The 25,369-nt window shown below is 34.9% G+C and overlaps 1 protein-coding gene across 1 annotated transcript in view; it reads left to right on the top strand.

Moving 5' to 3' along the window:
* Nucleotides 1–25,369, top strand: part of AGMO (alkylglycerol monooxygenase) — a 372,856-nt gene that overhangs the window by 192,802 nt on the left and 154,685 nt on the right. The window contains exons 7-11 of the mRNA XM_036068884.2: nt 10,211–10,277; nt 12,747–12,812; nt 12,904–12,983; nt 16,438–16,572; nt 18,512–18,628. Coding sequence (XP_035924777.1) covers nt 10,211–10,277; nt 12,747–12,812; nt 12,904–12,983; nt 16,438–16,572; nt 18,512–18,628 — 465 coding nt within the window. The remainder of the gene's footprint in view (nt 1–10,210; nt 10,278–12,746; nt 12,813–12,903; nt 12,984–16,437; nt 16,573–18,511; nt 18,629–25,369) is intronic.

Genomic DNA, 25,369 nt, shown 5'->3' with positions numbered 1-25,369 from the left:
TTGAAAACGGGGCTTTTAGGAGGTAATCAGGTCATGAGAGTGGAGTCCTTATGATGGATTTGTGCCCTTGTAAGAAGAGACATGAGAGAGAGGACTCAATAAGAAGGTAGCTCTTACCAAACATTGAATCTTCTGGCACCTTGATCTTGGACCTCCTAGCCTCCATCACTGTGAGAAGTAAATGTTTGTTTTTTAAGCCATCCAGTGTATTGTATTTAATTATAACATCCTGAACTGACTAAGACAGGATGTGCTAATTTAAAAAAATCCTGAAGAGACAAGTGGAGGGGATACACTTTAGCTTGTTCTTAGAAGGAAAGTATACACATGAAAACAGGGCAAATGAACTTGAGACAGATACTTATAGCTTCTAATCTACTGACTGAAAATCCATTTTATATTTGACTTTGAAAGATTAGTACTTGCTAATATTTTTTAACACACCAAAATTTATAAAGGATAACAATTAGGAGATCTGTCATATGCGATTATAAATTCTGTAATGCAGATTTATATGTTTTATTGATGGAAGTATCTAATGCTTAGATAATTCCAGGTACATAGTAATACATTAATATTTGTTGATTAATGAATGTAGAAGCTGTACCTGAAACTGGAAATATTACTATAATAATAATCAAAATGTAGTGAGTTTTAGAATGAGTTATGTATTTGGAGCATGTATTATAAGACTGCCTGGATTGGATATTTAAACAAAGTCTACTTAACCCCTCAGGTTATTAGCTACCTTTTTTTAACATAATATTTCTACTACTGATAATAATGTGGTTCTTTTTTCCCTGAATACCCAGACTGGTAAATATAAAATTTTTGTTACACTAGAATGAAGTGTTATATGGTTATGTTTATGAATGTTTCCTATTTCCCTTCTGTCAATTTAATTGGTGTTTTAAAAAAAGAAAGTCACTGGGAATCCACCACTTTTTGGAGAAACACATTCAGTAGCCACTTGCATGCATTTTTCCAAGGAGAAGTCAAAAGTGTTATTTAAAATGTAAGCCGAGACAAATTCAAATAAAATGCTAACTTGTCTAGCTCTTGTCCTCTTGTTTGAGGAATAATACAATCATAAGTGACAAGAATCAGCCTTCAAGATAATTTATTATAAACGCAGTCCTTTAAAACTGCTGTTTATTGTATAAACATAGCCTAGTCTCATTCTTCTTAAAACTAAGCTTTTAACTCTTTAACCCTATGGTATAGATTCATCAGAAATTTACTCCCTATGAAGCTCTTTATGATCCTAACAGTCCTGATTCCTCCAGATTGTTTTATTTCCAAACTATAAATATTGTTTTTTCACTCCTCAGTGTGGAAATTCAGTTACCTCCATATTACATGCTTACTGAAGTAGAAAGCTGCCTAATCAGATAGGAAAACATTTGGCTGTGAATAAATCAGCATTTGTCGAGGATTTCAAAGTGTGAAACTAGGCAGACAAGCACACATCCTAAGAGCTCTGCTTTCTCTTGCTTCCCTGTAGAGAAATCAGAGGTTAATATGGCCGCCACCACCATCTGTCTAAATACTTGAGTGTGTTGTCTTGAATTAACATAGCAGAACTAGTGGGGGAGGTAATTAAGATTTTATTTTTACATTTCATCACCAGATGCTCTACAATATAAATTTATCCATAAATGTTCAGATTGATTAAGTTTTTAACAAGAAGAATAATGAGTATTTAAAAATCAACTAATTCAGGACAAGAAGTAAAATTATTTTAATATGTTAACTTGTAGCGTTCATGGAATTTATTCTTTTCCTCAAACTTTAATGAGGAATTGCTGTAGAATTTCTTGATAGTAAAAAACGTATTCTTATATATTTTCAAACAATAACAACTGACATCGTCACTCATTGTAACTTTAAGAATAAGTTAAATTATCTGCAACTAAATTGTAAATCCCATTCCACTTTGTGATCTCTCAAAAGATCTTAACATAGGGCTTTTCATAAAATAAGCACTCAATAAATACGTCTTAAATAAATGAACCTCGCATAGTGACTGTTGAAGAAGCTTATGAACAAAAGAAAACTCTCCACAGTGTTCTCCAGGAGCCATCAGTGGGATTTTTTGCAAAGCTGCACTCTAGAGGTCTAGATAAAAGCATATATTTTTACTAAAGGTAATTTTTAGCTTTTGACCTAGAAAATAACTCAATTTTCTTCTTATTAGGTAATTCTATGCCAATTATAAATTCAACTGGATTCTAAGTACAAATATCTGTACTGTGCAATGGTACCAGAAAAGGAAAAGAAAAAAAAAAAAATGAATGCGTTTCTCATCCTTCTCAAGAGTACACAAAATTTTTGAAAAAGAAAACTTTTTATAAAACCCTTTTTTCTGAAATAGTTCTAACTTGCCATTGAAGAGTCCACTGGACTGTAAATAAGCCTCCTGCAGGAAGTGCCTGTGTATCAGTTCCTTTCTTTTTACCTCTAAAACCTAGTAAAGTCCAGAGAAATTCAATAAGTCTTTGCCCAGAATGAATGGACTGGCTGACAAGGGACTACTTGGTGGGCTTGTTATGCAACTATCTTTTAGTAAGAAACTTCGATAAAAATTTATAAATACAGATTTTAATAATCTGAAAACTTCCAATGCTAATAGAAAACCCTTATTGGTAATTTGGTAGTTAAAGTAGTTGATTGGCATTCAAATACATATTTAGTATATATGATAAATATATTTAATAAGGATAAATTTATGTGTATACATTGATATATTTGTCCTTCAGATTTTCTATGGTAAATATAGCTATAACACTAGAATATATAATTGAAAGGTCATGGAAATATTTATAACCACTTACTTTTAAAAAGATGTGCATAATCCTATAGTTATTGTAAAGCTCTTTCCAAATAAAAGATTTTTCAAATTTTTTATTTATAAATGTACATGCAGACATGCTTAGTTGATGGATAGATAGATAGCTAAAAGAAGGAAAGAAAAAGAAAGAAAAGAGGGAAGGAAGGAAGGTAAGTTACAACAAAATAAACAACTGATCATGGTATAATTATTAGTTCATTTAATTTTAGTTTGGGTTTGTATTGAATCTTGTGACTAATCTACCTGAAAAGTTTACCATTTTCAGACCGCATGTCAAGCATATCATTCTTAGTTAAATATAACGTGACAGTGGTTTGTCTATCAGATGATAAATATATTAAGAACTGGCTTAGTATTTCCCTTAAATACTGGCTGCAGTGAAACATGGAGGCCCACAGTGGTATGGGTCCCTGGAACATTAATCATGCATGATGCTATAAAGAAGTCTTGACTAGTTAGAGTTAATGGTGTCCCTATAACCTATGCTCATCTGAATGCAGGCATTTTCCTACTATGGAGATTTCATTTCACTTCACCCCCAGCCCAGTCACTCCTTAACATCTATCATATTGTAGGCACATTCATTGTTAATGAGTATTCTGTAAAACACATGCTTCTTAGGACATATTTTCCCTATTATGATTTTTTCTCTCTCAGACAGGAAGCATGAATATTTGTAAGCATGTCTTATTTGGAAAGAAATTTATAATTAACTATAGACTCATGCTTTCTTTTTGAAAAGTAAGTGGTTACAAATATTCCTATAGCCTTTCAGTAATATATTCCAGTATTTTTAGTACCCATTTGCAGGTAGAAAAACTGAAGGGTGGAAATATAATGTGACATTCCCAGACAGAAGAATAGAATTGAGAGGTTTTGTTTTAAAATGGATTTAGAAAGTCTCTTCAACATCAATAGTCAGAGTGAGGTGAGAAGAGGCAATTTTCCAAGCAATTCATAAAAACAAAATTATTTTTTTTAATAGGTTTTTTTTTTTTAAAGATTTTATTTATTTATTTGAGAGAGAGGGAATGAGAGACAGATAGCAAGAGAGGGAAGAGGGTCAGAGGGAGAAGCAGAGCCCCCGCTGAGCAGGGAGCCCGATGTGGGACTCGATCCTGGGACTCCAGGATCATGACCTGAGCCGAAGGCAGTCGCTTAACCAACTGAGCCACCCAGGCGCCCCAAAATTATTTTTTTTTAATTAACTGAATTCGTTGAAAGCAAGCCTGGCCCTCCAACTTGTACATTAGTTAATCATTTCTGCACTCTTAAGTGAACTACGAAAACCTAAACAGTCAATATTTCCCAATTAGAAGAATCAGTGAAAATAACTAAGAAATGTATAGAATAGAATATGTTAATTTTATAAGAAATAATTTCAGACAGTACATTAATTTAGAACATTTATTTTGATGCTTTACAGAGTTCAATTCTAAGTGATTTTTCAATTTCAATTGGAAAGACCTACAGAGGTGTGTTTTTCAGGTGATGTAGGGTAATCAGAAAACTCCTGAGAGCTACACTGTGGAAAGAATTTTTTTTTTTTTTTTTTTTTTTTTTTTTGTGGAAAGAATTAATTGCAACCAATTCGTAGTGGACATTTAATTATTTGATTTACCACATGTACTTACTTTATCAATTTCTAGGGCGAAATTATTCCTGCCCGGTAACCTAGATACAATGGAAGTTTCACTAACCTTTAAGCCTCTAAGTCATTCAACTCATTCAAAATGTGACTGCAGGGCAAGGGGGGAGAAGGGTTATAAGAACTCTCAAAAGACACTTCAGAATCATTTGGTGATATGGAAACTGTATTTTGTATCTCTGACTCCTTTTAACTGAAACTGAAGCCCTCACAAACCTATACTGAGAGAACATAAAAAATAGTTCAAAAAATTCACCTGCCAATGATCACCAGAATTCAACTATCCCATTATCTGGACCTGTGATTTTCTATTTTTCTGTTTTTTGTCTGTCTGTCTGTTTGTTGTTAATGGTTTCTGGCCCCTCCATTTTAGCTATTTATCTTAATTTTCCAATCACTAGATCACAGATCATGTTTGGATTTGCTCTCTGGACTTTAAAGGCTGAGGGCACTCCAGACTCATGTTTTGCCTCTAGCCTTGGGAATGACCACTAGGTTCATTCCCTAATGTACCCCTCCCTCCAATTTCCAAACTAGAAGACAGGAATTTTACAATGCTTCCCTCTGGGACTGCAAAAAGATTAAAGCACAGCAAGACACGTATACCCATGAAGCAGAGGGCATTATCAATGTTGGGTTACTGTCCTGTGCATTGTGGGATGTTTAGCAGCACTAAAACCCACTTCTCATTAAATTACAGTAGCACTTCCTCCAGTGTGACAGCCAAAAGTATCTCCAGACATTGCCAAAAGTCCCCTGGGAGCACAGTCATCCCCATTTGAGAACCACTACTGTAAAGCCAGGAGGGTGGGGAGGGCCGTGAGGTGGATTTAATCTGCTCAATATACTCTTGTTGGGCAGTCACTATATGCAAGTCAATGTTGCATGTACTGCGAGAACCTTGAAGAGGAGTAAGGTACCATTTCTGTCCTCATTGAACTTTCAACATTGTATAGGAAGTGAATACAAATAACTAGAAATCAGAACAGCATGACATAAAAATTAGTGATGTCTCAATACATATTCAGAAATTCTCATTAGAAAAATCAAGAAGAGTGTTTCAAAATTTAGGTAGGACTTGAAGGAACAGCAGGATTCCAACAGATCGAGATGGGAGGTTAAAGTCTTTGAGGCAGAAGAAAGAGAACATTGGAAATTCATCTTGAGGAAGAGATTGAACAGCTTTGAATTCAACATGTTTTGGGCTTCATTTAGTTCATTATGAGGAGCCTTTCATTTGAGTTCACTTTATTTTTGATGAGGACAATGACATGATGAGAAGATAACAGTGTCTTATGGGCCCTGTTCTCTTACTTTTATATTTAACTGTTTTCCCCACCCCTGCCATAAACTGTGGGGAGAGAAATGAGTTTGTGACCAGTACAGCAAAAGATCCAGAGCACTTCTGCTGGATAAAATTTAATCAATAGAATGGATGAAGCTTATTATTATACAATTGTTATTTTCATAATAATTTATTATTATACATATAAAAACAGCTCAAGAAATGATCCTTTTGGAAAACAATGATTTCAAGAAATAGACAGAAAAAATGTTTATATTAGTTTCTGAAGTTTGGCTGAGAAATTAGCATCCAAAATTTAATAGTATGGAAACTGAAAACACAATATAAATAAGAAGGGCAAAGAAATAATCTAAAGACCTTTGTTTGGAACACTGGTTCTTAACCCCTGAGGACTCATCTACCCCTTTGAGTATATGATGAAAACAATAGTTTCCTCCCAGAAAAATACCCATTGGTACATATTCATAAAATTTGGTATAACACTTAAGGGTGTTCTTGACTTTCTGAAGCCTATTCATGGCCTTTCTAGGCATCCATGTTCTCAGGTTCTAAAACCTTGACAGAAAATGACAGCTTACAAAACAGACCATTGCTTTGGGGACCTAAGAAACACTAGAAGTGCCTAAAATCCCATGAGGGGGCAGTTTAGAATCTGAAGTGTCTAGGTTCTTTATAAATACTTGGATTTCTTTTGACTGGAATGTAGTAAAAAAGCATTTAGTTATTGTCCATGAAACTTCTAAAAGTTTAAATTACTTTTATTTGATGGAAATATTTCTGCATCTCTTAGAAGAAATATAATAGAAAAACAGAAAGAATCTTGAGTTGAAATCAAGAAGACTCTAGGGCTTCTTCCAAGCTGTTTGAACTTGCGCTAATAATTTAACTTCTCTGAGCTACGGTTTTTATGCTTTTTAAAAAATAACAGAGTATGGGACTATATGATTTTTAAGTCCTCTATAGGTTATAAAATTCCATCATTTAAATTAATTCATCTAAATCTTAAAAAATAAGACAGAAAAAATAACTTTCTAAAAATGAGAATAGCTGCAGTAATTTCCACAGTAACATATTTTCAGGAAGTTATTCAAAGCTAGATGTGGTTGAATTGCTAAATGACTGAATTTGCAAAAGTGGGCGATAATTAAGTCATTATGCTCAACCTGTATTAATTATTGATGACTTCTCCATGATTTTGAGTTAGAAGAGTTTTCTCCAAAAGAGGTTCTGACTGGGCTGTCTGAATGATGAATCATCTCCCACACCGAGGTGGTCTTCCTCAGCTCCAAGGTCCTCATAGGCACTACCAGGAAATTGACTGTGGTTGCCTGTGTTGTACTTGGCTTTTAACTTTAAAAAAAAGGGGAACTTTCAATATTGATATCACCATGCTTTAGCCTGTAGGAGCAAAAGATTTTCTTTGAGGAAAAGTGGTTGACATTAAAAAATAATAATAATAATGCACTCAGCCAAGGCTCCAATCATCTGAATGCACTCATTTTGATTCATTTGTGTGGCTTTAAATCCGGCTGCACACATGCCAGGACCAAGGATCAGAAATGCATCTGGGTAGCAGAAGCTGGTCAGTGTAGTCTCCTCCACCCCCTTTTGTTGTCTGTTTTTGTAACATATGCTAGGCACCAATGAGACAAACAAGGATAAAATGGTTTTCTCCTTTTCCATCTGGTTCTCTGCCAGAGATACAAAGCCCGAACAGAGCATCAGATTTCAATGTTCTGACTGCCGAGAAACCCCACTTTCTTGTTCTCTATCCATCACCATTCTTCTTAACAAATATTTTTCCACCAAGTACAGAACAATGGAGTCCAGTAAAATACAGGGCTATTTCTACTTACTCCCATCCCAATCCCTGGTCATTAGTACTTCTATTTGTGGGATAATACCTTTTGTGGCTTATTTGATAGGAATATAGTCTGATGTAAGTGCTACATATTCACAGTATTTTGAACTCCTAAATTAAAAAAATTACAGATAGTTCTTTAGGTATAAATGGAATTCTGTTCTATGAGTTAACCAAAAAGTCTATTGTTTGGAGCTCATAGTATATTTCTCATGGAAATAATTTTAAAATGGTGATAAAACTCCAAGATAGAAGGGGGGGTGGGGAAGGAGGCAAAGAAGAATGAAGGGAGGGAGGGAGGGAGGCTAAATCAATAGAGGACACAAAATATTACACATCCTTTGCATGCAACATTTCTGTCTGTTCCATAATGGAAACTGAAAATCCCTCAGAAGCTTGGCAGCAGTATGGAAGGCAAGGACTGCTTCTTTCAAGTGTGTAAACAGTGGGTTCAATAAGGAGATGGTGGTGGCACCTGCCCTCTGGAGAGCTGCAGATCGCCATGTGGCAACATTGCTGCAGCTTCTACCTCAAGAGGGTACAGGACCCCACAAGCTGGGGAGAGTGTGACTACTGCAGCTGTTCAGATTTGCAGAGCAATTTTTAACTGGGTGTTTTAACGTCTGTCAGAGATTGCCAAAACATGATTAAACCCCGCTATATAAAGAGTTGCAATCTAGAAATTTGTTTGGGACTTTAGAGATCTATTCGTATTTTTCAACTGGCTAACTGGGCATTATTGGGTATTACTAGAGTAGTAGTTCCTTTTACGTAAAATTTTATCTTAAAATTTTTCAAACATTCAGAAAAGTAGACAAAATAATAGAATACATTTATGTATATCCATCATTTCAATTAAAAAATCATTATGATTTTGATTCATTTTCACTAGTTATCCTTTTTTTTTCTTAATGCATTGCCACGTATCTTTTAGCAAAACATAGATCTCATGTCATGTATACTTCAGTTATACAACTCTAAAAAAACAATTACATCTTCCTACACGATGACAATCCCAACATAATTTTTAATAAAAACAGCATTTTTTATCATGTAATAACCCTGTATATAATCATTGTCTTAACCCTCATTGACTATAAAATGTATTTTGTTTGGTTTGTTCAAACCAGTATTCAAAACAAGATCACTCCATTTGGCTGTTTTGTAACTTAAATATCTTTTTATCTTGAGCAGTCCTGTCTCTTTATTTTTTCCCCGTACCACTGACCTGTTGCCAATTCATGTCGGAGTCATGATTGTCGGGGGGTGTTTTTTCTCCTAAAGCATCATTTAACTTACTCCTTTATTCCTCATATATCCTAAAATGGAAATTAGCTCTAGAGGTGAATATTTTCTTAAAATATAACAGTGATTGATTTTGTCATTAGTAGGCTCTAACAAATACATTTTTTTTTTTAAAGATTTTATTTATTTATTTGACAGAGAGAGACATAGCAAGAGAGGGAACACAAGCAGGGGGAGTAGGAGAGGGAGAAGCAGGCTTCCCCACCGTGCAGGGAGCCTGATGTGGGGCTCGATCCCAGGACCCCGGGATCACGACCTGAGCCAAAGGCAGACGCTTAACGACTGAGCCACCCAGGCGCCCCTCTAACAAATACATTTAGATCATAATTAAAGTAAACATTTTTAACTGTGCCTCTAAAATGGACTCAAAGATGGTGCATCTACAGGTAAAAGACCATTCAGGATTATATTCGAATAAGCAGAATCACCCTAATGCAGTAGGTAACAGCTGTTGCTACATGGCTGAGTATTGGGTGAAACCAACCCTCAACTAACCAGAAAGCAAATGTAATACTATGTTTTCCCTTCCCTAGTTATGTGCTAGTTACCATAAATCAACCAAGACACAGCTGAAAGGTGAAGAACATGAAATGACATGAAACCTGAGTGTGCCTTGACGGTGGTAGTATATAAATACTGTACTGTTTGTAATACTCAGAATATTATTATGTAGATATTTTTTAACATTTCCATTTTAAACATGAGGAAACTGAATTATAAAAAGCTTGAGTTGTTTTCCCAAGATCACATAGTAATAAATGGAGGTTCCAGGAACTGAATTTCGGCAGCCTAACTCTTAACCTGTCTACTACTATACTGCCTCTCAGTATAGTTAAAAACTTACTGTTATTTATTTATTTATTTGAGAGAAAGATTGCACACACACAATGGGTGGGAGAGGGAGGGGGAAGGGCAGAGGGCAGAGGGAGAGAGAGAGAATCTTAAGCAGGCTCCACACCCAGTGTGAGCCCAATGCTGGGCTCGATCTCACAACCCTGAGGTCACGACATGAGCCAAAATCAAGAGTTCGACACCTAACTAACGGAGGCACCCAGGTGCCCCATAGCTTATTGTTATTTTTATATGAACACCAGGAAGTAGAGAAATTTCTTCCAACTCTGAGGCCAACCTTGAAACTTGAAATATCTCTTAATCCATGTGGGCTTTTAATGTGAATATATATACACATTTATTGATACCTATGTGTATAAATATAAATATTTCTTTTGTTTTAAACAGGTCATCAATAATCTTGGTCCTTTGGAACTGATTATTAATACTCCTAGCCATCATAGGGTTCATCACGGTAAGGAAATTTGATCTTTTTTTCCTTCTTCATTACTTTAGAAACAGTATTATTTTGTATCTTCATCACAATTATTCAGCATAGTCACCATTCACTGTATAAATAGGTATCATTTCTTCCACTGCACCTGGACAAGCCTCATTTCCAAAGCAAAGATTGGAGGAAAAAAAAAAAAAAAAACACCTTTCTTGGATTTACCTTTTTGCCTAGATCTCCTTAGTTGTAATGGAAAACAAGTTAACCACCTGAGGGGATGCACACTTTCTACATTGAAGGAGTCAGTTGAAGGTCACTTCCTGACCCAATGATGAGGGTCATTCCTATACACAGCCAGAAAGCCTCTGGTCTTGAAAATTGTTGGGATTTCAGGAAAGCCTAATAAACAGCAGTTCACTTTCTTGCCTAAATTCTGTGAACTGCATTAGCCTGACAAAGAAAAAATCTCATGTGGCTAGTGCCTAAGGTTTAAAGACAGCATAAGACTTCACAAAAATGTTTACATGTGTGCACCAAAAGACCTGTACAAGAATGTGCATAACAGCATTATTTGTAATAGAAAAAAATAGAGATGAAATTCAAATGTTTATCACAGTAGAACAGAGAAATTGTAGACTATGCCTGTAATGGGGAATTTTATAGCAATAAAAATGTCCAAACTATTGCAACTTGGGATGGCCTGAATAAATCTCACAAACACAATGTTGAGAGAAGGAAGACAGTAATAAAATAATAAATATTGTTGTACTTCTTTTACAAATTTCCAGGCATCATAGGCAGCACTGGGAGACTGCAGACCTGCCTTCCCAATCTGCAGGTCCCTTTCCCCCTGGCAGGGAGCAGATGGAAACATAAGCCACACCCTTCCCCGCCAAGGAACAGGAGAGGGCAGAGTCAGGCTGCAGATGCTCAGTTTCCTCTTCCAAACTCCGTAGGCATTTCCTGGAGCACCTAAGTGGCTCAGTTGGTTAAGCATCTGACTCTTGATTTTGGCTCAGGTCATGATCTCAGGGTTATGAGATCAGCTCCATGATGGGCTCCTCACTGGGCATGGGGCCTGCTTAAGATTCTCTTTTTCCCTCTCCCCCTCCCTGCCCCTGCTCATGCTCTCTCTCTCTCCCCCCCCCCCGTCTCTAAAAAAAAAAAAAAAAAAAGAATCCAAACTCCATAGGCATTCCCCAACCCCAAGGGGATTGGTAGTGAGGGGCTGGAAAGGCCAAGGGTTATAGACTGTTCCTTCACATAAAAGGAAACATAAGGAGTGGAGAAGAATAAGTTCACATTGAAGAAGAAATGGTTGCTAGTGTTCTCTGTTTGACTTCAGGGTACCTTCCCACTCATGTTGTTTTGTACCTGGGTTTCTCAGCCTCAGCATTGTTAATGTTCTAGGCCAAACAGTTCTTCATTTGGAGGTGGGAGGTTAGGGGTGGGACTACCCTGTCTATTACAGGATGTTGGTCTCTACATACTAGATACAAATAATATCTGCCCCCAGTTGTGACTCCCAGCAGTCCTCAGACATTGCCACATGTCCGCTGAGAAGCAAAATGTTCTCCCCACCCGACAGAGAACCACGGCTTAGCCCACACACGGCAACGGGTTGTATGTCTGTGCGTGTAGCCGGCCCCACGCTGCTTTCGCACTGGGGAAGTTTGTCTCTTGTGTCTTCACTTTTAAACATATATTCACTTACATAGAAGCATGTAAAGAAATGACACATAAAGACAGTTGAGTTTGTTGGAGCAATAGCTTGGTAGGTTAATGTTCTTCTTCCTTTGATTTACACTCATGTGAATATAGTTGTATCTATTCATGCAATTTTTTTTTATTATTAAAGAAACTGTACCCAGCTATTTCCATTTAAATTATAATTTGAATACTTTGAATCAGGAAAAATATATATGTTTTGTGTTAATAAAAATAATCAAGGGTAATTTAATTTTCACTTATGTCTTTTATGACTTAAAAAAAAAAAAAAAGTAAAGTCTCACTTTAAGTAGAAAATCTTCTTCCTGGAAAAGATGCAGAGAAAAGGCGTAGAGATAACTCAGTTCAAAAAAAAAAATGCAAATATACATATATTATTTATCTTATTTCCTATTGCCTTTGTTTTGTGGGCCATTTAATTTTTAATTATTACTCTTTGATAGTCTTAAGTAAAATTACTTAGATTTATCCCAGATTTCTAAAAAACTGGAAAATTATGAGCAAAACCTTTTTTTTTAAATCTGGGATAATTCTAAATATATGTAGTTTTAAGGAATTCTTTGCTCTTTTTAGTAAAATTAACTCAAAAATAAATACAATAAAAACAGTTAACTAACAAATAACGTCAGTGAAAAGAGATTCCTAGGAAAATCATTTTGTTGCTAAGTCTTAATTTTGTGCATGGGTTCTAAAATACAATAAGATGTGTCAAAAGCATAACTTCATTTTTCAAAAAAGCCCCTTTTTAAATATTTTGTTTTATAGGCAGAAACCGTTATTGCATAGACAAAAATTATGCCGGTGTTCTTATTATATGGGATAGAATTTTTGGTAAGTAAAATGTATATGAATTTACAAATAGTAACTTAGTTCCTTAACTCACAGAAAGTCAAAGATCATATCCTTAATGTTTATCTTCCAGGGACATTTGAGGCAGAAAATGAGAAAGTTGTATATGGTCTAACACATCCCATTAATACATTTGAACCATTCAAGGTGCAGGTAATGTAACTGATTTTATTTTTTTCTGAATTGATTATATCCTTTCATAAATCTTATAGTGAAAAGAAAGATCAATTGTTGAAAGGTGAAAGTACATTACACTATCCTGAAAATAAGGGTTTTTTTTTTTTTTTTAACCATAAAAGTTGAAAGTAACTCTGGCACTCCAACAAAATCTTGAATCAACTTGGGTAAAATGCATTTGAAAACAACTCATTAAAAGAATTCATTAAGAGCTCTTAAATATATCTACTACCGAGAATTTTTTTAAAAATAGCTCTTTAGCAAACATATTTCTTTCTCAGCACAGACCTGAAATATATTCATGTATTCAGAAGGAGCAGTAGTAAATGCATAATTAAGGCTGATACCACAGTAAGAAAAATATTTGCTTCAAAGCTGCATGACTCTGGTTAGAAATTCAACATGAGGCCTTTGCCCTACTCTTCTTGGACCTAAATGTCAGGAGCTATTATGAGTTGGTTAGGTCTGTGCATTACCTCACCTGCTAAGACTTGTTGCACTGGACCAGTTTTCTGTTAGACATGTGGTATTGGTTGTTCACTGATCTCAATGGCTGGCGCTAGAGAAATGAGGAATGTCTGTGAAGCTCTGATCCATCAGCAGCAGACCACCACAAACACTCCTGGGGTTAGGAACTAGTAAATGAGAAAAAGATAAGAATGCTTGAAAAAAAACCAAAAAGGTCAGTCAGCGACAGCTCTGAACAGGGGACCAGGTTTGCAGCATTCAGGAAGGGAAGAAATTACAGGTTCATGTGGGGTCTGCTTTTTGAACCTCTTTCTTGAAAGTTTTTAAGAAATTTAAAAGAACAAAATAAAGTGACATTTATTGAACTTTTACCATGAGCAGGGTATTGCTAACCGCTCCGCACAAGTGTTCAAGGTAGCCCTTACTAAAACCTTATGAGACAGTCATTCTTTTTATCCTCATTTTTTCAAGGATGAAACTGAAATTGCCAGGATTTAAATAAGTCAGCCAGCTAGCCACAGCAAGCTTAACCAAGGAGGGTTGCAGGCCAAGCCCGAGACTCACCTAGCTCAATAACTTCCGCACTGTGCTGCCTATTTACAGAATAAACCATCACAAATTGCCTCCACTTTTCAAATGAAAGATATTTTTATCTCAGACTTCCATACTGAAAACTTAATTATTTTCTTCCTTCTCAATCATAGGCCATTTTTCTCTGTCTCTCTGCCTTTCTCTCTCTCTCTCTCTCTGTTGGACATTACTAAAAATATATCTCTCAGGAGAGTATTAACAAATATGTCACAGTGCTTTCTTAATAAGGAACTTTATAGAATTGAAATTAATTTAAAAATAACACATTGAGAGCTACCACTTTACTTGGTATAGTCTTATCTCTGTAATAAGGACATTAAAAAGGAAATAGCCAACTTGGTCTCTGTCCTCTGGGAAGGAGCCTTTGAAACTTCATGTGCATATGAATCATAAGAGGATTTATTAAAGTGCAGATTCTGTTCAGTCGGGCTGAGGTGTGTCCAACATTCCGTATTCCTAACAAGCTCCCAGGAGATGCCAAACCTGTTGTTCCCTGGCTGATCCTTTGAGGAGCAAGGCTTTGGGAGTGTACACTTCTGCTGAGGCAAAGGGGCTCATATCTGAGACTGAATGGGAGACTGAAAACTGCACAGCAAGGAGCTGGATGATTAGGATTTGGAGGGACCCAGTATTCAGACAACCACAGTATTTATGAGCAGCTGCTGAATCTGTGTTAGGTTCAGTGCCCCAGGCCTCTGCCCTCATGGAAACATTTCGTTATCACAACTGTGTCTGAGGCATAGGCTTCTAGATGCTCGCCTACATTGTCAAAATGTTATATGGGCACGTTGTGTTAATTAGGAGTTCTTGAACCTACAAAAACATATACTTACTTTCACTTGTATTCCTTTATATTCAGCCAAATTTCTCACCTTTCCCTCAGAGGCATCAAAAGCAAGTAAGATGGCCCCCACTAGTTGGAGAGGGTTTTTTTTTTTTTTCCCCCTCTTTATTATTAGGCATAGGACACTCACTTTGCTCTCCTTTGGAGTCCAGGAGTTTCAGGGCATTGGGAGGCAAATAAGAAAGTACTCCTTATTTTAAAATGTTACCGTGTATTTCTCATGGCCTGTATCTAGAATGAGAGCAATAAAATGCAGTCAGGGGCACCGGGGTGGCTCGGTCGGTTGAGTGTCAGACTCTTGGTCTTGGCTCAGGTCATGATCTCAGGGTCCTGGGAGCGATCGAGCCCTACGTTGGGCTCCACACTCAGCAGGGAGTCCTCTTGAAGTTCTCTCTCTCTCCCTCTCCCTTTGCCCTCCCCACACTCGTGCTCTCTCTTTCTCTAAAATAAATAAATAAATACTTAAAAATAAATAAATAAAATGAAGTCAGTTTTCAAAATAACAGAACAGATAAGTATATTAATATGTATTGTAACTCCTAAGCACATTATATTTTGTATTATTATTATTTTTTATTATTAAGGCCCAGTGTAAATTTCCATTTGACAGTTCCCTTTTCCTCAAAATCTCCTCCACTAAACCCTACATTGTTCATTAATTGCTTCAGATTCCTTATTGTAATGTTTCAAGAAATTTTAAAACCATTTTTATAATCCTAGCAGTTTAAACTCTTTAAGAGACAATGAAAATGCCAGTAGGACCACAAATTCTCATAGAGCCAAAACTTCTTTCTACATTAATTTATTACTTCACTTATAATAGAAGTCAGCATTCGAGTCTATAGCTCTAGGACTATTTTAAATCCTATGATGCATTACTATCACATGTATGGAATAGCCAATTACCCTAATAGCTAATATTTACTGAGTACTTCTTATGTGTGAGCATACTTTTAACTTCTGTACCTGTCAAATGTACAGTGTTCTTTACAGAATGTGAATTCCTACTATAAAACTCAGAGATGGCTTTGAATATTTTTCCTCAATTGTAGACATGATTGTCTAAAACTCAGTACATTAAATAAAGGGCTGTTTTTTAATCTGTAATATGTTTCCATGTTCGACATTAATATCCATTTAGCAAGACTTTAGAAATAATATCATTAGACACAGATGTTGAGTGCACAAGCTGCTAAATTAATTCCATTGGAAGCAAAGACTCAACTCATTTTTTCTATTTTGCTGATTTTCTAAATCATTGTCCTCTTTTTAAATTTCAAAATTATAATTTTTGTGGAGCTTCAGAAATATTGACAAGAACACACTTAAGGGACACAGAAGGAATAGAATGAATTACAATATGCAATTGCATATTAATCTATATTAAACGAATGATACATAACCTGTATATTACAGAAAAAAATATAAATTGCATTGAATAATAAATAAAATGTATGATTAATTATACTTCATATTTTTGTTATGTGTTTTTCTTATTTTAAATAAGCTATATTTTTATTCTTCTAGTTCCACCATTTAGTTTACATATGGACTACATTCTGGGCCACACCTGGATTCTTCAACAAGTTTTCTGTCATATTTAAAGGACCAGGATGGGGTCCAGGTAAACCAAGACTTGGACTGAGTGAAGAAATCCCAGAGGTAAATAGAGTTCATGCTGGTGATGGTGAAGATTAGTATCATATTGCCAGGTCTACAGTCAGCCTGTATGTGTGTTGACTTCATGCAGATCTGAAAAAAGATGTTCTCTTAGGCAGATACTGCCCTTTGGTCACAACTTACTGACTAGAAACCACCTAGGGGCCAATAAGAATGGTGCCTTCTCCCAGGCAGATACTGCCTCTTACTGGGGAGCATGATTTGGGGAGCAGAGCAGCAGAGACTAGTTTTCAGATCCACTGAAACGTACAGCAAAGAGCCTTTGTGTAATGCAAAAACTCTACAAACACATTCGCTTGGTCACAGAATCCTAAAACACTAGAGATGGAGGGAGTCTTAAAGATGACTCAGTGTAGCCTTCATTTTATTCATGAAAAAATGTAAAGATGGTCAACATCACTAATCATCAGGGAAATGCAAATCTAAACCACAATGAGATATCACCTTATACCTGTTAGAATGGCTAAAATAAAAAAGACAAGAAATCACAAGTGTTGGTGAGGATGTGGAGAAAAAGAATCCCCCATATGCTGTTGCTGGGAATGTAAATTGGTACAGCCAAGAATGAAGGGGCCTGGGAGATTCAAACTTCTAGTTATGAAATGAGTAAGTCACAGGAATAAAAGTCACAGCATAAAGAATATAATCAGGATATTGTAATAGTGGTATATCAGGATAGATGGTAACTATACTTGTGGTAAACATAGCATAAGGTGTAAATTTGTCAGATTACTAAATTGTATACCTGAAACTAATGTAACTATACTGAATTTAAAAAAAGAAATAAAGTCTCTAGAATGGAAGGTCTAAAGTCACACCAAGGTGATGTGGTTGTTGGATTAGACCATAACTTTACCCATTCTCTAGTAGAGTAGTAGTAGCATTAAATTCAGAAATCACATTAAAACCCAAAAGTAAGTGAAGTGGAGATTTAAAACCCTGGAAACCCAATGAAAAATTCAGTTTTAATCTGGAATTCTTATAGAGATGATAAAAAGAAATTTCTTTCCAATCCTTAGGATATAGATTGTGATTCCTTATAATAACTGTCATTAATAGTAATCTAGAAGCAATAGAAAGAGTAAACTATTGTTTATATCAAAGATAATTGTGAATATAAAAATTAGCCCATATTACAAGGAAATAAAATCAGTTTTTATTTGAATTTTGTTATTTTTCAAAAATCTTGATCTAAATAAGAATGTTTTCTTATCTAGTTATAAAAGCTGCTATGCTGAAATTTCCCAGATGTTTTTAGTGTTGTTCATAATCAGTCATGTAACAATGAGCTAACCTGATTAGGTGAAAATAATTCCCTTATTTCAGCTCAGAAAATTTAGTTAACTCTGATCCATTTATTATTTCTTCTATTTTTCAATAGATAATCCAAAGTGAATATTCTAAAGTAATATTTGTGCCTAAATTTGCATTATAAAAGTAGAATTGTAGTATTTCTGGGAAACTCTATAGTTTAGGAAAGTTGTTGCCAATAAACCGGTATTTCCCTTTGAGGCATAATTATCTCCATTAGTAAAATAACCTTCCATTTTTTCTTTTTCTTTACTTTCATGTATAATCATGGACATATTTATGTATTCCTATTTTCATATTTCATATTTTAATGTTCATTTCGGTTGTTTATCATCAGTACATACTGCTGACTCAATTCTTACACTGGTTTATTATAAAGCAGACTAAATCAAAATCATAATGCTTCTGAAATGAAAAACAAGTTTCTGAACTTTTATGTTTTTCTATCCAAAAACAAGAGAATGTTAGATTCATTCTGGGGAAAAAAAAAAAAAAGGAATAGCAAAGCTTTTCTTTTCTTTGTGCACATCTCTCTGCTTAGTGTGAATTTCAATGAGGGCAATAAGTCAGGGAGCAATGTAAAGAAAAGATGTCTTTCTTATCTTCCTAGGTCACGGGGGAAGAAGTTCCCTTCTCATCATCGGTGTCTCATCTATTAAGGATCTATGCAGTTGTACAGTCCGCTTTGATGCTAGCATTTTATGAAGAGACCTTTGCAGATAAAGCTGTAGGTGGTATCCATTTTAAATATCTAGGAAATTTTGTGAGAAAATTATCTGTCACTTTGTCTGAAAATGGAAATTAGCTCCCAATATTATAGCTGTGCTCTATTTTTTTTCTGTAATGTCACTTTAATGTTGGCAATATCTCCCATTTAAACAGGTAAGTTAATTCTCCTAGACTATTAAATATAAATTAATTGATTATATCCAAAGTGTTCCTGTGAAGAGTATCTATCAAATGGTTTGCCAAAGATATTGACTAGGCTTTGGGGAAGCAGAATAAAAAGTCTTCCCTGAGAATTTTTAACCACAAACCAGCCCTCACTCAGGGATGGGTCCAGGATTTATACTAACTGTTGATTTATAAACCTAAATTAAGAATATAGTTTAAAGTGTTCTCAGATTAGGTCTCGCGCGCCTAATAGAACCATGTTCAAAGCATGCTTGGAGCAATCCCCTTGAACTCAAGTGTCAGAGTATTCCCAAAGATAAAGTCACAGTGATGATGAACTCAGAGTTAAACAACACAGAAACACACTGGGAGAAAGCAAGCCATCATGACAAAGCCTTAGCAGAAACAACAAAAAACAGAATCAAACTCTCAAAAACAACAGATGTTGGAAATTAGTAAAACATAAATTTAGTAAATTTAGTATGTTTGAAGAAGCTGAAGATGAAATTAAAAAGAAATTAAAATTATGAAAACTTAAGAACAAGACTATCAAAAATCATAAGGCTCATTTAAAAATCTTCACATTAAACTTCTAGCACACAAAAATGTGATAATAGACCTGAGAAAGTCAATGATTTAAATAGCAGTTTAAAGGCAAATTAAGAGAGAATTAGTGCATTAATAAATAGAGTCATCCATTATTTAAAAAAATGAACTACTATCCAGTGCTAAAAGACAATGAGATGAAAACAAAACATGACAAGTAATCTTCAGACATAAAGAATAGTGTGGATAAGTCCAAAAAAAGAAAAAAGATGCAAGAACCAAAAAAAAATTAGATGAATTCAGATGGATTAGTGGATAGTGAATTCAACCAAAACAAATTAACTTTTTTCAAAGAATAAGTCTGTGCTATTTACAGATATCAGTTCATGAAAACTCCATACTAACAGACATTAATAAATAATACATGCAGAAAAAATATATCTACCATAGGATTACTATTAATAATTTAATATATAAACCCTATAGAATCATTTTTAATAATTACATACCATTTTAATAATCCTAGTATAGTGGGGTGCCTGGGTGGCTCAGGTGGTTAAGCGGCTGCCTTCAGCTCATGTTATGATCCCATTGTCCTGGGATCAAGCCCCGCATCAGGCTCCGTGCTCAGCAGGGAGCCTGCTTCGCCCTCTCCCTCTGCCTGCCTGTCTGCCTACTTGTGCTCTCTGTCTGTCTGTCAAATAAATAAACAAAATCTTTATAAATAAATAAATAAATAAATAAATAAATAAATAATCCTAGTATAGTAATTCCACTGGAACAATTACAATTATTCCATACGTCCCATATCGTGAATTATAAGAAAGAAGCCTACTTGAAATAGATTACTGGGTGTGTTAGATAGGACTCACTGGTTTTATGTGAGAGATATTCAACCCAGGGTAAATTTATTAACTCCTATAACTGAAGAGTTTGGGACTATTTCTTCATCAGGCAGTGCTGATCCAATGAGTCAAATAATGTCATCAGGAACTTTCTCATTCTTTCCTGCAGCTATGTTTTTCTCAGTGCAGATTCTCCTACAGACTCTCAGCCTTCGTGGTGGCTAGATGGCTACCAGCAGCTCTAGTTTTAAATACTGCCAAACAAAGAATCCCAGAAGTGAAGGTTCCAAGTTGGAGTCTAATGTTCTGGATAGCACGGAACTAATCAATGTCATCACTCTATGAATGGGAGAACAGAGTCAGCTCCACAGGATCCTCAGGATCAGAGAGGAAGAAAAGAATGGCTTAAAAGAAAATTAATTAGGTTATAGTACATAGAAAAAGGGAAATAGATTTGAGTAAGCAAAAATAACAAATGTTAGATGTTTATAAATCCTTCTCACTAATAAATATATGACTTAAACTTGTTTTCAAAAAAATATTCTTTAAACACTTATAAAATGCATAGTAACATGTAAACTTTCCTGTGGGATACCCTTACTTAAACTGTCTGCGGCGTGCGGGTCTTTTAGATACTGTCTGCTCTAAGAAACAGAATATCCAATTAAATGTGTCTTAAATATAACTGGAAATTCAAGGGCAAGAGTTTCTGGGGTTGGTTAGTCAGTTCAAACATGTAGAGGTTCCAAAAAGGTTTCTCTATCATTCTCTTGGCTTTCATCATCATTAAGATAATGACAGCAACTTCAGTCTGCTGTACTCACAGACTGTGACCAAAAGCAGCAAGTTCACTTCTTCTATAGCATCTTATAAATTTCATTTTATTTAAGAAGGAGGAAAAAAAGCCCCAGAATATTTCCCAGCAAACGTCCTTTCATGTGTCATTATTCAAGACGAATTCACATGTCCACACTGAACCAATAAATAACACTAGCTCATGAATTAACCATGAATGAATTATACCAAGGATAAAGAGTTCACTTCCCCCCTGAGCACATTTCTTCCTTATACCTGGATAAAATCAGCCATAGTAATAGTACAGAAGAAATGGGGGCTATTTCCTGGTTGGGCTGCCAATAGTGTGTGGCACAGTGTGTCCTACTAAATAAAATAGGTTTACAGAAAGTTATCATAAACATTACTGAATAATATATTAAAGAAAGCCCATTTTAATTTTTAACCTTATTTAAAGACTTTACTGATTGGTATTATTCTTATGTATTTGTGGATTTTGCATTTAAAATTAATAAGCAAACATTGTTACAAGTAGTGACCCCAGTTTTGAAAGATAAGTTCATATTTGCTCTCTGTCCAAAGAGAATGTTTTTACAAAAATGACAGTAAAATATTTAATAGACTTTTCTGGTTATAACAGAAAACAATGAATTAAATTCTAGTTTCCATTTTGTGAAGTGAAATTAAGAAATAGGATACAACGTGACCAGAAATTCTTGAGAATAGGATGGTAGGAAACATACTGGCTCATTGCTCTTTCGTATATGCACTACAATTAATGAAACCAGTTACATGTTGTGCTGGGTTCATTTGCCTTTAGCTTCAAAATGAGACAAAATTTGAACTCAAGAATTTATTTCAGGAGCAAAGCTTTCTTAAAAGCAGCATGAACCAAATCACTCTTAGCAATGCATGTGTAGATACCAAATTACCATAATGGTGAGACTAAAATTCAAGTATTACATAAGTAACCCATCACTGATTACTTTGTTAAACTACTTTGTTATCTTAATTTTTTCACCTAAATAATGACTGAAATATGCATGTATTCGCAGAGTTTCCATGGTTGAAAGAGACCAGAAGAAAAGCTAGATCATCTACATCTAAATATCGAACTCTTGATAGACTTATCAATGTTGAATACAGTTTACATTAATGATTTTTTTAGTTGTACTAAGTAAAATACCAAAATAAATTATACCAATTCATAGAAACAGAACTAGAAATTTACCCATTTTGATTTTGAAATAGAAACCCTTGACATTAAGTTCACCAAGAGAGTTCATGGTTTAAGCATGTATGGTTACTTCCTGGGCAAAAATGTAGCTAGACACAGTGTATATTAAAAGATGCAACTTATAGCAAGGTTTCACAAGATTTTTCTCCTGCCATAAAAAACAGAAACTCCTATAGATATATTGACAAAGAGAAAAACCAAGTGTTGGAATCCTTTTCAAACTGGAATTAGAGTTGGAGACAGCTTCGTTCCTGACACAAATTCATTTTGGAAGGTGTGTTTGCTTGTTTCCCACATATGTTTCTCCTTGCTAAAAACATGCTGTGCAACTAGGAAAAAAGTTGCTTATTTGTAAGATTCTGTAGTGCCTTTCTAGTCTCAGAGATGTTTAAAAGCATATGAAGACATTAACATCCAACAGCAATATTTTTTTTCCAGATTCACTGTAGCCAATAATCACATAGAAAAGTTGTGGCTGACTTGTAATTGGGGGCCCTGCTGTGGTCCCACAGCCTTTTCTGTTTATGCATATACCAGAGTAGATAAATACTTACTTGTTTTATGTGTGCAAGTTCTGTATAAATAACTTTGAGAGTCAAAAAAACAATTTGATGGCCACCACAAAGGTGTAAAAGGCACATTCCTTTCTTACTGAAACTTGAAATGCATACATTTAAATATATAGTGTTTAGTTTAGTGATATGACCCACAGACTTCTATGTTGATTTTGGTTTAGTAATGCTTGGGAAATCAATTCCTTAGCTGCCAGGGTCCAGTTCATGGGGTGATACCATGAATACACGTTTGAAATGAAAATACGGACACACTAGCGTGTTTCCAAAGTAAAACTGTAAAGGCAATGCTATCCTTTTAAATAATAGACACACTCAAAAGAGTTTCAGTCTTTCACAGTCTTATAATAGAATGTGTAGTAAAGTTAACTGCAGATACATTTTAACACAGATTATTTGATGATATATTTCAAGTTAATGATGCATCTGAGAATATCCAATATAAATTTGGGAACAGATTTTTATAGTTTTGAATTCCCCTGTATGCTGTATTCTGTAAAATATTATGGGCACTGCAATTTTATAACTAATGTTTTCATGTTGACAAGTTTTAACAGACTCTTTGAAAAAAATTCAATATATTTAATGGTACTCTCATAACACAGTGTCACTTGTGCAAATTAGATCTAGCTTAGGTCTTATGTGAAATCTCTCAAGAATTTATTTGGGAGTATCTATCTACTGTTTGTTTGGTTTTTTTTTTTTTCCAGTGCAGTCCATTGAGATTTAATTTAATTTCCTAAAGTTTTTAGGTGGTAACCAAAGTAATATGAAAAAAGGAAATGTGAGCCAAAATGAGCATCAGTTATAACTGAAAGCCATGAAATAAATGTAGTAAGTGTGTACTATAGGATATTTTAACTAGGTAGTTAAAATAAGCATAGGCTTCAGGAACTCAGAAAAGTAATTATCGTGAGTTACAATGAAAAATATGATTTTTTAAAAGATTTTATTTATTCATTTGAGAGAGAGTGTGTGTGAGAGAGAGCACAAGTGAGAAGAGGGGAAAAGGGAAAGGGAGAAGCAAACACCCCGCTGAGCAGGGAGCCCAACGGGGGACTCAATCCCAGGATCTCAGGGATCATGACCTGAGCTGAAGGCAGATGCTTAACTGACTGAGCCACCTAGGAGCCCTGAAAAAATATAATTCATGTACACTATATTGAATCGTGGATCACTACATCAAAAACTAATGATGTATGGTGACTAACATAACATAATAAAATAAAATTAAAAAAAAAGAAAAGAAATATAATTAGGGGTGCCTGGGTGGCTCAGTCGTTAAGCGTCTGCCTTCGGCTCAGGTCATGATCCCGGGGTCCTGGGATCGAGCCCCGCATCGGGCTCCCTGCTCAGCGGGAAGCCTGCTTCTCCCTCTCCTGCTCCCCCTGCTTGTGTTCCCTCTCTCGCTGTCTCTCTCTGTCAAATAAATAAATAAAATCTTAAAAAAAAAAAAAAGAAATATAATTAAGTGGGACTTTGCACATTAAAAATATCATTTACACAAATAATGAAATATTAATTGTGACATTAAACATATCTTCATGTTATTAGTATTGTCCCAAACTTTGATCACTATCAGACCACTCCTTTAATAATAATATTAAACACAACCAACCATAAAACTGCTTGTAATTTGAATTAATATCTCATTTGTATTTATGAAAATATGTAAAAATTAGACATTTTAACTCAGCTTTGGAGACTCAAAGTCAAAATGCACAGTTCTGAGGAGTTGTATTTTCTCATTAAAAGTAATCCTAATGTAAAGAGGGGTGCCTGGGTGGCTCAGTTGGTTAAGCATCCTCCTTTGGCTCAGCTCATGATCCCGGGGTCCTGAGATCAAGCCCCGCATCAGGCTCCCTGCTCAGCGGGGAGTCTGCTTTTCCCTTCCGCCCCCCCCACCCCAGCTCATGCTCTTTCTCTCTCTCTTTCTTTCTCTCTCAAATAAATAAATAAAATCTTTAAAAAAAAAAGTAATCCTCATGAAAAGAGTTTGTCTTTCTGAGACTGTCTTTTAACACCTCTTCTTTTCTTTTGTATTTTGAGAAACAACTGAAAGATATAGAGCTTATATTTTCACTTGCTTCTTAGTGAAAAAAAAAATAAGAGTTTTCTATCACAAGTATAGCAAAAGTTGGTGTCCAGATTTCAGTGAGATCTTGAAGTGAATACTGATAATTTAGAGTGGCTTCATGACCCCCAAAATAGTTTTACTGAACATCCAAGAAAGAAACTGTGTCAAAATGGATATCTTCCAGCAACTGCTGTAGGACCTTGAGTTCTGAGGTTGCTGCCTCTTAGATTAATTTAACATTTTGAAATATTTAGTATATGAATATTAAATTATTAATATTAAATTATGAAGTATTAAATCATTAGCTTGTTTAATAGAATTTATTTTTAATTTTAAAGAACTAAAATATTAATAGTAAATTAAATATTTAATGTTATAATATTCAATTATTGATTAAACCATTAATATAAATTATTAATATTAAGGGCATGGATATTAACACACAGATATAAAATATTCATTCACTTGATCAATCTTTCAACAAAAACATATTGAGTACTAA

The sequence above is a fragment of the Halichoerus grypus genome, chromosome 12, assembly GCF_964656455.1.
Source record: "Halichoerus grypus chromosome 12, mHalGry1.hap1.1, whole genome shotgun sequence".
Taxonomy (NCBI): domain Eukaryota; kingdom Metazoa; phylum Chordata; class Mammalia; order Carnivora; family Phocidae; genus Halichoerus; species Halichoerus grypus.
This window is presented reverse-complemented; position numbering and strand designations above follow the sequence as displayed.